Here is a 14,397-nt window from a genome sequence, read left to right as displayed (position 1 = left end):
ATGACAATCGCCACCTAAAAGACATACATGTACCCTTTCAAGCTATTGCTACCCACTGGCCCTATCCGCTAGATGCTGCCAGACTGACCTTTTGAGAACACAGACCGAAGCAGTGCCTTCTCCGGCGTGAAATCGGTCAATGTCTCTGTTTCCACATGACCCGGTGCAAACTCTGTCACCCGTAGCACTGGTCCCCGGTGACTCAGCCCTGCCTCCGTCTCCAGCACAAGCTGTTCTCACCCCTACTCTTTGGGCTCCAGCAACACCAACTCCTCATTTTCTTGGACAATCCATGCTTTTCCCAAAACAAAATCTAGCTGTGAATTAGTTCCATTCTTTGAAACTCTTTCTTCTCCATCCTTTGTCAAAATAGCTTCTACTCCTGTACACCATAGCTTGTATTGCAAGTGAGTTTAGATCTGTCAATCTGTAATATTTGGCAAGTCCCTGAAAATAATTAGGAAATTGAATGAAGCTCACATTCAAGAAAAAGAATACCCTTATGTTTTGTTAAAAAAAAAAAAAAAGGATTCAGATCATGTTTTTTTAACTTCCTTTTTTACTAACCCAGTGTCTCTTGCTTTGGCAGGTGGATTCTTTACCACTGAGCCTCCAGGGAAGGCCTAAATTTAGAATTTAGAAGGGTAATGACCTCACTTAGTCCTGGTCCCTTACAATATCAGGAGGTGGAAACCCAGCAAGTAAGTGACTCACCCCACGGCATCTATCAGAAAGGGACTAGAACTGGTCTCCTGATTCTGTGCTTCATGGAGCCTCTTGGACATTGAACACAAGAGTGGGGAATAAAAACTGTTAAGCATCAGAGTAAGGAACACATGGGGGCTCAAATCAAACCAAATGTGAGGTCAAGGCAGAATTCTTACATTGTCCTTCCCTGTATTCTTATGCGACTGGAGCCTCCTTGGAAAAGTTGATGAATCTCGCAAAGCTTTAGTTTCCTCATTTATAAAATGGTGATACTAAAACCTGCCTTACAAAGCTACTGACAAAATTACATGAAATTAGCCAGCATCCTACAAGTGCCTAAGTTGTGTAGATGTTGAAAACATATTCATTTTCCCTCCATCAGCCAAGATGTAGCCTAATAGTGGACTCATGGCTGTTGCTCTTCAGTGATTCAACCACGTCTGATTCTGTGCAACCCCATGGTCTGTAGCCTGCCTGGCTCCTCTGTCCATGGGATTCTCCAGGCAAGAATACTGGAGTGGGTTGCTGTTTCCTCCTCCAGGGGATATTCTCCATCCAGAGATCCAACCGGCCTCTCCTGCATTGGTAGGCGGATTCTTTACCATTGAGCCACCAGGGAAGCCCTAATAGTGGGCTCACGTTAGGTGCTAAACCAAGACTCATTGGTCTGACTTGCTTTCACAAGCAACAGGGTCACAGACTGCCTTCGCCTTAGCTTTATTCTGGTTCTTTCTTTCCAATTTCGGGTGCGTTCTAACAAAAGGTCAGAGGAACCGCAGAAGCAGATGGCCTTCCGGAAACGTGTGCCAAAGGGCCGGCTGTGTGTCTTAGGGTGACGTCTCCACCCATCACGCTGCTCCGAGGCTCAAGGGCAGATCCCCGACATTGTGGTGTCTCTTCCTGCTCCCTCCCGGGTGCCGACTGCAAGTCTGACAAGGAAAATGTGCTGCGATCATCACACAGGGAGTGGACAGCTGCTCCAAGGTGGAGACTATTGTCCAGGCCCTCCTGGTAACAAAAAGAGGAAAGGGCCTATCAAAGTGCTTCCTGCCTGCAGGAGCCACGGGCTTCCATTAATTCTTCGCCCTGAGTCAGTCTGACTCCCCCGGGCTTGTGGACCACTGTCCCAGAGAACAGGACAGGCATTTTTAGCAGTTAATTTTACACCCTTTCCAAACACTGTGGTTTTCAGGAGGGGGACCGGCTTAGTTGTTCAGGGACAATGCACTTATTTATTTAATAAAGAATGGAAGAGTATGGTTCAAGCAGTCAGGGCTTTTCTGTATTCTGCTTACACCCATCAACTGCTCTGGCCCTGCCATGGGGTCCATGGGGATGAGAGTAAAGTCTCTATCTTTCCTGACTCAGGAAGGAATTACAGAAAGTTAGCAATGAATATGCTCTGCGTAGGACATTGGTAAAACTCACACCTAGGGAGTGAATGAGCTAGCCATGTCTGCTCAGTCTTTAGTCATGTCCAACTCTTTGTGACCCCATGGATTGACGTACACCAAGCTTCTCTATCCATGGAATTTTCCAGGCAAGAATACTGGAGTGGGTTGTCATGCCCTCCTCCAGGGAAACTTCCCCTCCCAGGAATCAAACCCACGTCTCTTATTTCTCCTGCATCCTTTACCATTGAGCCACCTGGGAAGTCCATGAACTAGCCATAGGAGTCCTTAAAAAAAATTTTTTTTTCTAAATGAATGAATGAGTTCTGTGAACCAAAGTTCTAAATGAATGTCTTAAGTTTTGTGTGAACCAAATTAACAGAAAGAGCTGAAAAAAGTATTTTTAAATAAGTGACTGAGTTTTGTGAACTAGTCTGCATTTGATCACTGGAAAGTGAGCCTACACAGTGACTGCCAGAAATAAGGTTAAAAAAAAGAAAATCTTATACTGGGTTGCAAAATAAGATGGATCCTGGGCATTGTGTGTACACATAGGAGAGACAGAAAAGCAGAATTTGACGATTTCTTCTCTAGCACTTTCATGGTGAGAGCCCCTGAGAACTAACATTGCAAAAAAAAGTAGTGGAGGGTAATCCACTTCTCTGGTGGATGCATCCGTCAACAGCCTGCCAATCAACAGGCATGTGAATGAGGCCATCCCACACCATCCAGCCACCAGCTGACCTGCCAGCTAACCACAGACACAGGAGAGAACCCAGTCAAGGATGGCTGAGTCGTCTCAGGCCAGGAGAATCCCCAGGCTGCCCCACAGGATTCTGAACTAAATTGAGTTTGTCGTTTTGAGTCCCTAAGTATTGGGAAGGTTTGTTACACAGTAAAAGCTTAAGGTTGCAGTGATCAGCAGAGAAGAGATTTCTGCTGTGAGGTTAGCTCTTCAAATCTTATCAAAGCCAAGGTGACATGTGCCCTCCGGACTCTGACCCTCCCTTTTGCTTTCATTTACCATTTGCCCTCCTGCTGGGCAGTTCAGTTCCTCCCACGAGGGAATAAATGAGTGACTTTGTTCACACACAGGTGGTGAGTTTGATTAAGGTGAGTGAGTCTGTCTTTCAACCCTGGTGCCCACAACACTGAGCTTCTGACCTTTCTTCACTGAGGGGCGGAGTTCTGAGCAGTAATATGTCCAGCTTGTTCCTGTCCTGTCCAAGCAACCAGCTCTGTCCCATGTGCTTGAATGGTTGCAAGCCTCCCTAACAGTGATGTTGAATTTTTAGAGTTGAAAAATGAATCTGTTTCTTACATCAGCTTCAAAATAATAAGAAAACGTTATAAAAGACTAAGTTAGTGTTAGTCACTTCTGTCGTGTCCAACTCTACAATCCCATGAACAGTAGCCTGCCAGGTTCCTCTCTCCATGGGATTCTCCAGGTTGCCGTTCCCTTCCCCAGGGTATCTTCCCAACCCAGGAATTGAACCTGGATCTCCCACATTTACAGTCTGAGCCACCGTGGCTTCTGTAAAAGAGCAAAGGTTCACTGGAACAGGCGTGAAAGCCAATCAGGCTAATACAGGATCTGGTCTTGACATTTTTCGAGGATAATGGGGAATCCATGTGCCCTTTGACCCCATCAGAAGGGTGAAGACGTTGACATCTTCAACATCCAAAGATGTGCAGAATGAAAAGTTGGGGCTTCCCTGGTGGTCCACTGGCTGAGACTCCAAACTCCCAAAGCAGGGGGCCCAGGTTTGATCCCTGGTCAGGGAGCTAGATCCCACTTGCCTCAACTAAGACCCTGTGAAGCCAAATAAACAAAAAGGAAAGGTTAATACTTGTCCCCGCCTGTATAGTATGATTCTGATGAGCTTAAAATCCAGACACCCAGATTGCTATTATGCCTCCATATTTTCCCATGCTTACTGGGGTGACTTATTTTAGTCAAATTATGTCATGAAAAGTTTGCTTAATGTTGCACTAATATAATGTTAGCTGTTGGTATGATAATACATTTGGGTTTTTTCCTCCCCTCAGTTTCCCAACTGAAACCAGACAATAACCCGTGGCATTCCATTTCTAAAAACATACCACAGGGCTTTATTCCACAAAGGTTCCCACGCTTCTCCAGTACAGATTAGAAAACCCTGTAAAATCTGTGCCACTCTTTCTGAAATTCTTGCTGTACATGGTACAAGGCAGAGAATCACTTTGGAGATCAGCATAGTGTCTTTTTCATTGTCTATTTTTTGGGGTGTTTAAACCTTGACCTTCTCATCCCCTCCCTTCTTCAAACTTGCCCAGATGAGATGGCGATGACCTGGCAGTGATTCATGGTCCATGCCTGAGGCTGGAAGGAGTCACGGAAAAACAAAACTTTTCAGTCTTACAGCCATAACCAGAGGCCCCTAAATTTTGTCCAGAACAACAGAATTAGATGCCATCAGCAAACACTGTTCACAGATGTTCAGAGAACGTGTTCATTTCCACTGAACATTTTGAAACCATTCACGTGTGAGGAAAAGCAGAGAAAGTGCTTAGTGGCAGAAACCCCTTCCCCTCTCAACTCTTTCTACACAATCACAGCCCGGGCATGGCTCAGTGACTCAACACCGGTAGACCCCTTCCAGCTGAGCCCCTCTTTGAGGCATGGGGGAGATGAAAAGGAGATAAAAATGATGCTGAGGGTTGATTTCAGAGACTGATCGGGTGATAAATCAAATACCGCGTGCTTATGTGCCGTGTGTATGTTATTAACTATCTCCCCTTGTTAGGCACTGTGCTGGAAACGTTTACATCGTTCAACCACAGGCGTAGTGCCACACATGTCCCAAAGGATCTTGACCTTATGGACACTTAACTCCTAATCATTTATTTCATGCTTATTATAGTCAAAAGAATAAGTCTAGGGACTTCCCTGGCCAGCCAGTGGTTAAGACTCGGTGCTTCCAAAGCAGGGGGTGCAGGTTTAATCACTGGTCAGGGGACTAAGATTCCACACGGTGCTGAGACACTTCAGAGACATTGAGGACACAGAGAAAAGATGGCAAGGTGAGAAACCTCACAGGAAATCAGCCCTGCTGACAACTTGAACTTCTGGCCTCTAGAATCGCGAGATCAATTGTTAAGCCGCCCAACCTGTGATACTTTATTATGACCATACTAGTAAACCAATATATGTGCGTGTGCATGCTTTGTCGCTCAGTCGTGTCTGACTCTTTGCGACCCCAAGAACCGTGACCCACCAGGCTCCTTTGTCCACGGGATTCTCCGGGCAAGAATGCTGGAGTGGATTGCCATTTCCTTCTCCAGGGGATCTTCCCCACCCAGGACTGAACCCAGGTCTCCTGCATTGCAGGTGGGTGCTTTACGGTCTGAGCTACTAGGGAAGGCCTAGGAAACTAACATGGGAGGTATTATAATCCTTAGTCTATAGATGATAAAGGAAAAGAGGTTAAATAATTTACTCAGAATTTGCACTTGGTACTGAATGGCCGAGGCTGGATTAGATTACAGTTCTTAGACCCAAAACACTGTTTATCTTCCTACTCTCCACCACATAGCACATCTGTCTAGCAGCGTTCTAACAGTCAAGACCAGTGATGAGAAAGTCGGGGCCCATTGCTTTTCCCCAGATCACCAATACCTTGTGCGTTTTTCCCCAGTTCAGATGCTCTCTTATCCCTGGTTTCAGTCTTCCTCCCTGCCCATTCTCCCCTTAACATGAAAACTGCATCTTCTCAACAGAGGATACTTGATTTTAGGACAAAAGCATTTAATCACATGTTAGGATGCTAGATTATATAAGTGATTGTCAGTGATGAGTGCTGAACCTTCTTTTTGAAAAGACTGACTTGTTCGGTTTAAGGAATGAATTCTTCAGGATAGCAGGCAAGTGGGGAATATATTTCGGAGAAGAAAGGCCTTCCATCCACTTGAAAAATGTGTATTTGCACTACTAAGACTGTATGTCTTAAGGGAGTTCAGCTAATGATGATTGGGTAAGATTTCTTAGAGCGTAGAATTTATGAGCAAAGTCAGAAGGACGGTATTATTTGAATAGGAGATCGGAGGCATCACGTAATTCCAGAATGAGGTAACAGGCACACTTTGGGTCAAGAGTGGGTTTAGTCAAAACTGTATTGAGGCCTGCAATGTACCTGGGAATTCGCAAGTGAACTGAAATGAGCCCCAGCCTCACTGTGCATGGTTGGGGACTGTAACCTGGGTCAGTGATTCTGGTTCTGACTTTGCAACAACATCACCTGGGGAGTGATTTAAGAACAGAGGTAACAGGTGACCAGCTCTAGAAATTCTGAATCATTAAATTCAAGGACCTGGATTTTAAATCCTCCCTCCCTCCAGGAGATGCTGAAAATAGCAGATTTGGAAATGACTGCCCTACTGGAGGTATCCCATGAAACTGGTTGGAGAAGATGCTCTGGTGATAGCACTTCAGATGCTGTGGCTCCTATGACTCCAGAATCAGCAGGATTCTCCAAAATCTTTCAGATGGTAAAACCTGAGCTTGAATAATAAACATGGACAAACTGCAGGAGAATAAAAAGAAAATGTAGGGGACAGATGTTTTTCTCCTGATCAAACGTGTTTGTATCAAAGCAGAGAAATATCAGACTGAAATTCAAGGAAATTCCAAGAAATCTCAGAAAAATAGCAGAAACTTTAGTCTACACACACTACAATTATTAAAATCCAAGAGAAATTGAACTCCCCTCAAAATATATCCCTTTTGGGGTCTGTTTTTCAATTAATGACAGAATTGATATGCTAAGAAAATATCTGACCAATGCCATCAAATTCTTTTTAGTCATATACTAAAAGAAGACACACACATACACACACACATGCGTGCACACACACACAGTGGAATACTATGCAGCCACAAAGAAGAATGAAATGCTGCCAATTGCAATATTGTGGATCAACCTTGGATGTATTATGCTAAGTGAAATAAGACAACAGAGAAAAACAAATATGGTGTACTTTCACTCATATGTGGATTTAAAAAAAGCGAAACAAATGAACATTCACAATTAAGTAAAGACAAACTCACAGATACAGAGAACAGACTAATGAGGGATCTAGGAGGGGAAGAGAGTTGAGAGCGGGTGAAATGGGTGATGGGGCTCACCTGCTTGGTGATAGATAGTAACTAGACTTGTGATGATGATCACTTTGTAGTGGATACCGATATCAGATCATGATGCTATGCACCTGAAACTTACATAATAAATGAAGTCTCAAAAAAAGAAGAATCCACGCAAAGTTGCTTCCCTCACGTTCTGCCTTCAGCAACCACTAGTAATGACCAAGACTTTTAAATTAGACATTTGGCTTAGTGGAGAGAAATCCTTATCATATGTGGAATACAAACAGATCCAGAAAGAAATCCTATCATGTAAGATGGTAGGTACAGCTGTTATTTCCCCTGTAAAGTTGAGATCTAAAAGAGTCACAGCCATCATCCAGTCAGATCTATTTTTTTTCCCCTTGCAGATGAAGTCCAGAGATTAAAAAAAGGAATTTGCTTCAGGCAGAGCTGGGAAAAACCCCAGAACATCAGACTCCATCTGGTTGTGTTTGCTCAATACCATGCTGCTGCCCGTGGAGCTGGAATTAAAGACTCAGGAATCAAACTTCTGTGCTCCTCCTGGGACTCTGTATGTTGTGTGTGTATGTAAGGCAGACGGAGGAAGAAGGTGCCCACGACAGAAGTCTTCCAACTATTTATCCACTTTTTTAAAAGCACTGCTGCGCCTTATTGGGACAGGATTTTTATTTCCAAAATTCTAAAAGGTAGTTTGTCAATACATGTCTGAACCAAATCCTCTGTCAATATGTGGATACATTTCACCAGGACACATTTGTGTGTCTGTAATGATCACGGAGAATATCCAGAAACTCTGTCTGAAGTAGAATTATTCAAAGGGAGAAAGAGCTTAGTAGCCATTAATCTATAATATTGGTTGAATGATATTCTAAGATGCGTTAGGAGTCTTAGACACATTCTAAGAGTCAAACATACACACAACTTCTTACAAATTTAATTAGGAATTAGTCTGTGGTCCCCTCAGTCTTGTCTCCAACACTTTTTTCCTAAAGTCTGTTTCATCTTCAGCTTCCACATACTTACTCATTTATCATTGAGTTGTGAAAGTCATGTAGGGCTTCTCACCTGAGTAGACCAACTGTGAGACAATTCTGGGGAAAACAAAATCACTGTAGACTCTATGTGTTCAGCTGTCAGGCTATGCAGTACCTTTGAAAATGTTAACTGCATCTTTCATGAGGCCCAATACATAGTGTTACTCATACATAGTCAGGCAGTAAGTGTTGCTCTTCTATTGAAAGTCCTTCTGGTTCCCTCTCCCTTTGGAGTAAATTAATACTCAGGCTTGCATTGAAGATCCAACTGCCTCTCAAATGATAGCTCCAAATGCTTATGCCCCCTAACCAGGAATTGCCCAGAAATTCTCACACAATTTACTGTCTTCCTACCTCCTTGCCTTTGCAAATATATACCCGAATGCCAGAATGAAATTTTTCCCCTCCACCCTCCTAACTTCCTCTTTGAAACTTCTCTATGGAATCTTCTGGGATCTCCTCAGATTGGGAAAGGTTTTCTTCAATGTTTTTGCTGCTCTCCAGACACTCACACACACATGCGCACCTGCACGTTGCTTCCTGTTGAAACTGCTATCGCATATCTCACTGTCGTCATTGTAAAACACTTTCTGGTTCCCTGACAAGGAGACTAGAGATGCTTTCTGACCATGGTGACCCACACGCTGATACTACATTTTTGTTGCACAAATGAAGATGTTAGTAACCCTGATTTCACTCTAGAGCTCCCTGAGTGTGGGAAAGGAGTCAACTCAGTTACAAGCCCTTCTGGGGAGCCCTCACGTGGAGCTCAGAGGAGCAGGTTTAGGCATTCTGAAAGCCGACATGATTCCTAGACCACGGCTTAATCATCTGTTTGTTAGGAAGACTCTCCAAGGGAACAGCAGTCACATTCTCCGACTGCCTTCAGACAATGGGGAAAAAAATATCAGGCAGTCACACATCCTGGGCCCTATCTCAGTATAATTCATCTGTTGGAGACTCCTATAGATACAAACCCTCCTTTGCTGTGGGCCGGGACTGGGTGGCTGAGGAGGTCTACACTGAGGGAGTAAAACCATGAAGCCCTAGCTTCTGATTTCCCCCAACAAGCTAATCTAGACCCAGAGCTTTGCCTGTCAACTCAGAAGAGAAGAGATGTGACTTTATGTTCCAAGATGCTAACCAGGTGCTACTGTAACTGTAGATTTGAAAGGCTCCATCTGAGAAATGTTTGATACAATTTAAATGATTGAGAAGCATTCCTCATGGAGTTCAGGTGCCAAATAAATAGACAGACAGACACAGGTCAGACTTCTCAGAGGCCTTGCTGCTTTCCTGTCTTTCTTACTATTAATAGCATATAAGTACTTGCCGCTTCAAAGGATGAAAGAGAATCATAGCTCCTCGTAGAGAAGCAGTCTAACCTAGTGGTTAGGAAGGAAGGCTTGCTGGCTTTGCTTCCTATCCTCATTCACTGCGTGTCACTGATCAATTCACTGTACTTCCTCATGCTTCACTTTCATGACTACACATACATAGACACACACATGCAAAAACCTACTTTTATACCACGGTACTAAAGAAGCAATTTAATTCACACACATACACACACACACACACATACACACACACACACCACTTAGAAAATTGTCTGCTGAATAGTGAACATTCAGTGACATTTAGTTGTTACTGTTACGATCTAATGATACAAAAGTATTAAGGAACAAATTCACCTCTGCAGTTTTTATTTCTTCAGTTACAATGAGATGTCTTGAGATATATTTGGTCATTCCTGCACCATAGAAGGATTTCTGAACTGAGTTAATCCCACCTGTTCCAGTGATGGATCCCTTCACCTCGTATGAAGTAATAAAAAATACCATGAAGTTAAAAATCATCCTTGTGCACTGATGCCAACTTCTGTTCTCCATGAAGGAAGATAGCACATTTGAATAATAATCCACAGGAAGAGGAATTATCCTCTACACCATCATGGATCATGATCATATCTAACTGCTTTTTAATTTACACCCCCCCACCATGCTATGGTCTTTCAATCGGAAAATAATGGCAATATCCTGTGAGATAACTGAGTTAGCGCACGCTTATGTGAGAAGTGGTGAGATACGCATGCACTCGATTGAAAACAACAGAGCAGAGAATATAGTTATGAGTATGTGTAATAAATGCAACCTCTGAACAACTGTTCAGCATCTGAGATGTGTTTAAAGTCGCTGAGTAGAAAATAAGTTGAACACTTTCACTGGGACCGTGAAAAGGATACCTTCTCTGGAGGAGTTAAGTTACTAAATTTTTTTTTTTCTCAAGCAGTTCATCAGTGTCTTTGGGGGATCCTGGATGAACAGAGAAAATGTGTCACTAACAGACCCTATCAGAGATAGAAAACTCATTCATTTCCAGAGCTTTCACTTTGATAATTTCCAAATACCATTACTAACCAAGCCTCCCACTGGTCAAAACTGTTTCTTTTTTGTTCTTATTTTGGTTTCATGAATATCTTTGCAAACCAGACAGAAATGATAAATACTCCTCCAAGAAAAATGCACACACACGCATGCACAGAATTTTGCATATTGATTTGTGGTTTTTATGGATGCTGTCATGTAAAAAATTCCTTTTTCATGGAATGATTTATCTGTAGTAAACAAATCAATTAATATTTTAAAAGACTTAACTGCTTAATTTCTTTTTATAAAATATGTTATTTAAAAACCTGATATATAACTGTCCCAAAAGATTTCAGATCTTTCACTTTTGTTTTACTATGATCAGCAGTTTCAAAAACATTTTAAGGTGTTTTTCTGAAACACTTAGTTTCTAGGGAATTTTTTAATTTCTTTCTGCTAGGAAAGTGCAGCAGGCATTGCTGTATGCCTTCTTAGAAATATTTTATTATAATTCTATGAGGAAATAAGCAAAGAGACTGTAGTGTTATTCCCATGCTGGTTTGTAATACATAAACATTGATAAGCCACAAAATCTTGATGGTAATTCAGACTCTGACCCTCAAATATATTGCTTTGGTAGAAATAAATGTACACAACTCTATAGCCACAGAGGAAAATTTTAAAAAATATGGAGAGAACAACCCTTTACAACTTACCTCCTATGGTACATAAACAACAATATTGATGAGCCAGTCTATGCGTTTCTATGTCTGTATTTTATAGTTTAAAGTTGGGACAGAGAAACTTCCTAGATACTTGAGGCAAGAATTTTCTTTGAATAAGTGTGGCAAGGAATATAAAAGCACCTCTTACTCTTAGAGTAAAATCCTTAGAAAGGTTCATAAAACTTTATAATAAAAATCACCATCTTCTTTTTCCTCTGAGATCAATCACCAACACCAAGAGCAGCTAAGTTTATATTAATTTATTAAGGTTGCATATCATTTGTCATGAATAATAAATTATAGAAACCATAGCATCTTTATAAACTAATAAGTGTCTCATATTCACTTCCTAATCTTACTGCAGTAACTGTAAGAAATTTAGATTATGCTTTACCATTAGTCAGAAGATTAAAAAAAAACTATAAAATTTGTTCACAGTAGTTCGGAATTATAAAGGACCCCATTATTTTAACTTTTGGGTAACCAGCTTGAAATGCATAAAAACTCCTTACGAACCAGAAGGTGGCGTACAGTTTCACCAAGATGCTGAAAATACTGCAGTTCCTTGAATTTCTTCTTAGATCATATGGGGCACTTTTTAAGGCATTGTCACAAATGCAAATAAATAATCAATTACTGATCTTTAAAAAGAAAAAAAAATCTACCAATAGACAACATTAAACCTTGGCAACACTTGGAACATTCAAATAAAAAATTCAGTAAATGATTGCAGCATGGAATTCTCTCTCTTATTCCCCCTCTCCATCCTCCCTCCTCCCTGCACAGTTTGTTTAAGGAAAAAAAAAGTTCAGGTTGAATTTCAGTCCTAGGGCCTGACCAGGAGACCCTGGCTGCCAGTCTTTCTCAGCCATCTGTCATCTTCTCATTATATCTGTTCAGACTCTCCTCCTGACATCAGCGTCAGTCTTTCTCCTGCAGGGAGAGTTTTCCAATCCTTGCTGAAAGCGCTTCTCCACTGGAACAGCACAGGCGTGAAATTGGTTGGAGTCCTTGTCACCAGTTCATTCTGCTCCTCTCCTGCCCCGAGTCCCGGAGTCCTGACGGAAGAGAAACTTACAAGGCAACAGCAAGATGCCGTGCGTGTCAGGGTCTTACAGACTCACTTGGTCTTTAGATGTCCATTCTTGGATAATGTCCTTATCCATCCTCTGGTCCTCAGTGAACTTTGATGGAATATTTCCGCAGTTTCAGAAACTGGAAAAGCTTGTCTTTCGTCCTCTTCTTCAGAGCCATCAGGGCTCGTGTCTTCTCCTCTAGGTCTTGATCTATGGCAAAAATGATCTTAGCTCTCTCCTCTGCTTTCTTGTCCCCGGAGTTTTTGAAGAGCCTCTGCAATGCTTCTTGGTCTATGTTTTCGAAGATGTTGCCCACAGCTTTCTTACGTGAGGCTGTGTCGAAGTGGTAGCCGTGGATGGACGGGCTGACTCGCAGCGAGGTGGACATGCTGAAGGCTGGCTGGCCTGGCTTGGCTTTCATGGATGGGGGGTTCTTCAGGAATTCAGCTCCCAGGCTTTCCAGAGAGTCTGTAGCAAAATCATTCCAGGACTGCTATTTAAAGTGTGAACAAAAGCTCCAGGCTCAGATTACACTGATGACATCAGAGTGATCTCAAGGAAGCATAATCGCAGACCAGTTTAACAGTTGAGTTGCCAATATCCTGTTCTTGTGCTCTGTTACTGAAAGCTGTGTTCAACGACGGGGCAGAAATGAGGAGGGGAGTTCTTTTTAATGCATTTGTGGCAATAGAATTACAGGTTTGGGCTCCTCTGTAGGAAAAAAAAAAAAAAGAGCTTAAACCAGAACAGTGAAAAGCAAAGAAACACACAAGGTGAAATCTTTTAGCCTCTGAAAATCTTCCCAAACAACCAAAACAAAAGGTTCTGCCAGCCACAGGAAAGTTTTAATTCCCAGAGAAGTTATAAAAGTACAGTCCAAATATTTGGCAACCCACATCAGTGCCCTCTGGACTTCCCTCGGCAGGGCAACCCCGGAGCTATTGAGAGAAAGCTTAACAATCAAAGATTTGGAGTCTGACTGTAAACTGGGGCTCAGACACTCCAAAACGCTGACGTGACACAGCCTGAGTCAGTGACCATTCAGAGACTGCGTCTAAGAGCTAATCTGCAATTACTGGATAAAGCTGTAATTTAATAAGAATCATGACAATAGGCAGTTTCTCCCTAGGCTTGCGTATATATCAACAGCAAGGTCAAAAAAGCCAGGAGGAAGAGTTAAAAGGCACTTTATGTACACAGCACTTAAAAGGGATGAATCGACTTTTTTTCTTATTTATTTTGGCATCAGTCAGACACAGTCAACGCAATACATTCTTTGCAAGATTTTAAATCTGTGCTTTCCACATTCCACCACATTCAGCCAGCCACTGTGCCCAGTGATGTAGGGAACACTTACATTTTGCCCAAAGTTCAGTGTCGGCTTCAAAGTACCCCAGAGGTTCCTCTTCAGGGACCTCCCACCAGGTCCTGGCACTCTCAAATACAGAGCTGGCCTTCATTTTCCTCCCATCTAGTCACCTAGGAAAATGCCCATGGACTTCCCTGGTGCTCTTGTGGTTAAGGCTCTGCAGTACCAATGCAGTGGGTACATGTTCGATCCCTGCGTGGGGAACCAAGATCCTGCAAGCCACACAGTACAACCTTAAAAAAAATTCACAAAGGGAGAGTGTGTGGAGAAGATACCTTCCTAGCAAACTGAATGAGGGGCACTTTTCGAGTATTCACTCATTCACTCATTTATTTAATCAACATTTATTCAAGGTTGACTTCCAGCTGGGCCTCCCCCATGGCTCCGTGGGGAAGAATCCACTTGTAACAGAAGAGCAACAGAAGCTGCAGGTTCAATCCCTGCATTGGGAAGATCCCCCCTGGAGGCAGGCACGGCTACCCACGCCAATATTCTTGCCTGGAGGATTCCACGGACAGAGGAACCTGGCAGGTTCCAGTCCATACGTTTGTAAAGAGTCGGACACGACTGAAGCAACTTAGC

General features: G+C 42.7%; 1 protein-coding gene across 1 annotated transcript; it reads right to left on the bottom strand.

Moving 5' to 3' along the window:
- Positions 1-11,615: 11,615 nt before the first annotated feature.
- Positions 11,616-13,071, bottom strand: TCIM (transcriptional and immune response regulator). The gene has a single exon (XM_065947310.1). The coding sequence runs from the start codon at positions 12,865-12,867 to the stop codon at positions 12,547-12,549; it is 321 nt and encodes a 106-aa protein (XP_065803382.1). The 5' UTR covers positions 12,868-13,071; the 3' UTR covers positions 11,616-12,546.
- Between the last annotated feature and the right edge of the window lie 1,326 nt (positions 13,072-14,397).

Source organism: Muntiacus reevesi, chromosome 10, assembly GCF_963930625.1.
Source record: "Muntiacus reevesi chromosome 10, mMunRee1.1, whole genome shotgun sequence".
In the NCBI taxonomy this organism is placed as follows: domain Eukaryota; kingdom Metazoa; phylum Chordata; class Mammalia; order Artiodactyla; family Cervidae; genus Muntiacus; species Muntiacus reevesi.
Note: the sequence above shows the minus strand (reverse complement) of the source record. Positions and strands in the feature narration are given on the sequence as shown.

What these genes read in the sequence shown, in the direction of transcription:
- TCIM (XM_065947310.1), bottom strand. Translation starts at nt 12,867, where the DNA reads ATGAAAGCCAAGCCAGGCCAGCCAGCCTTCAGCATGTCCACCTCGCTG.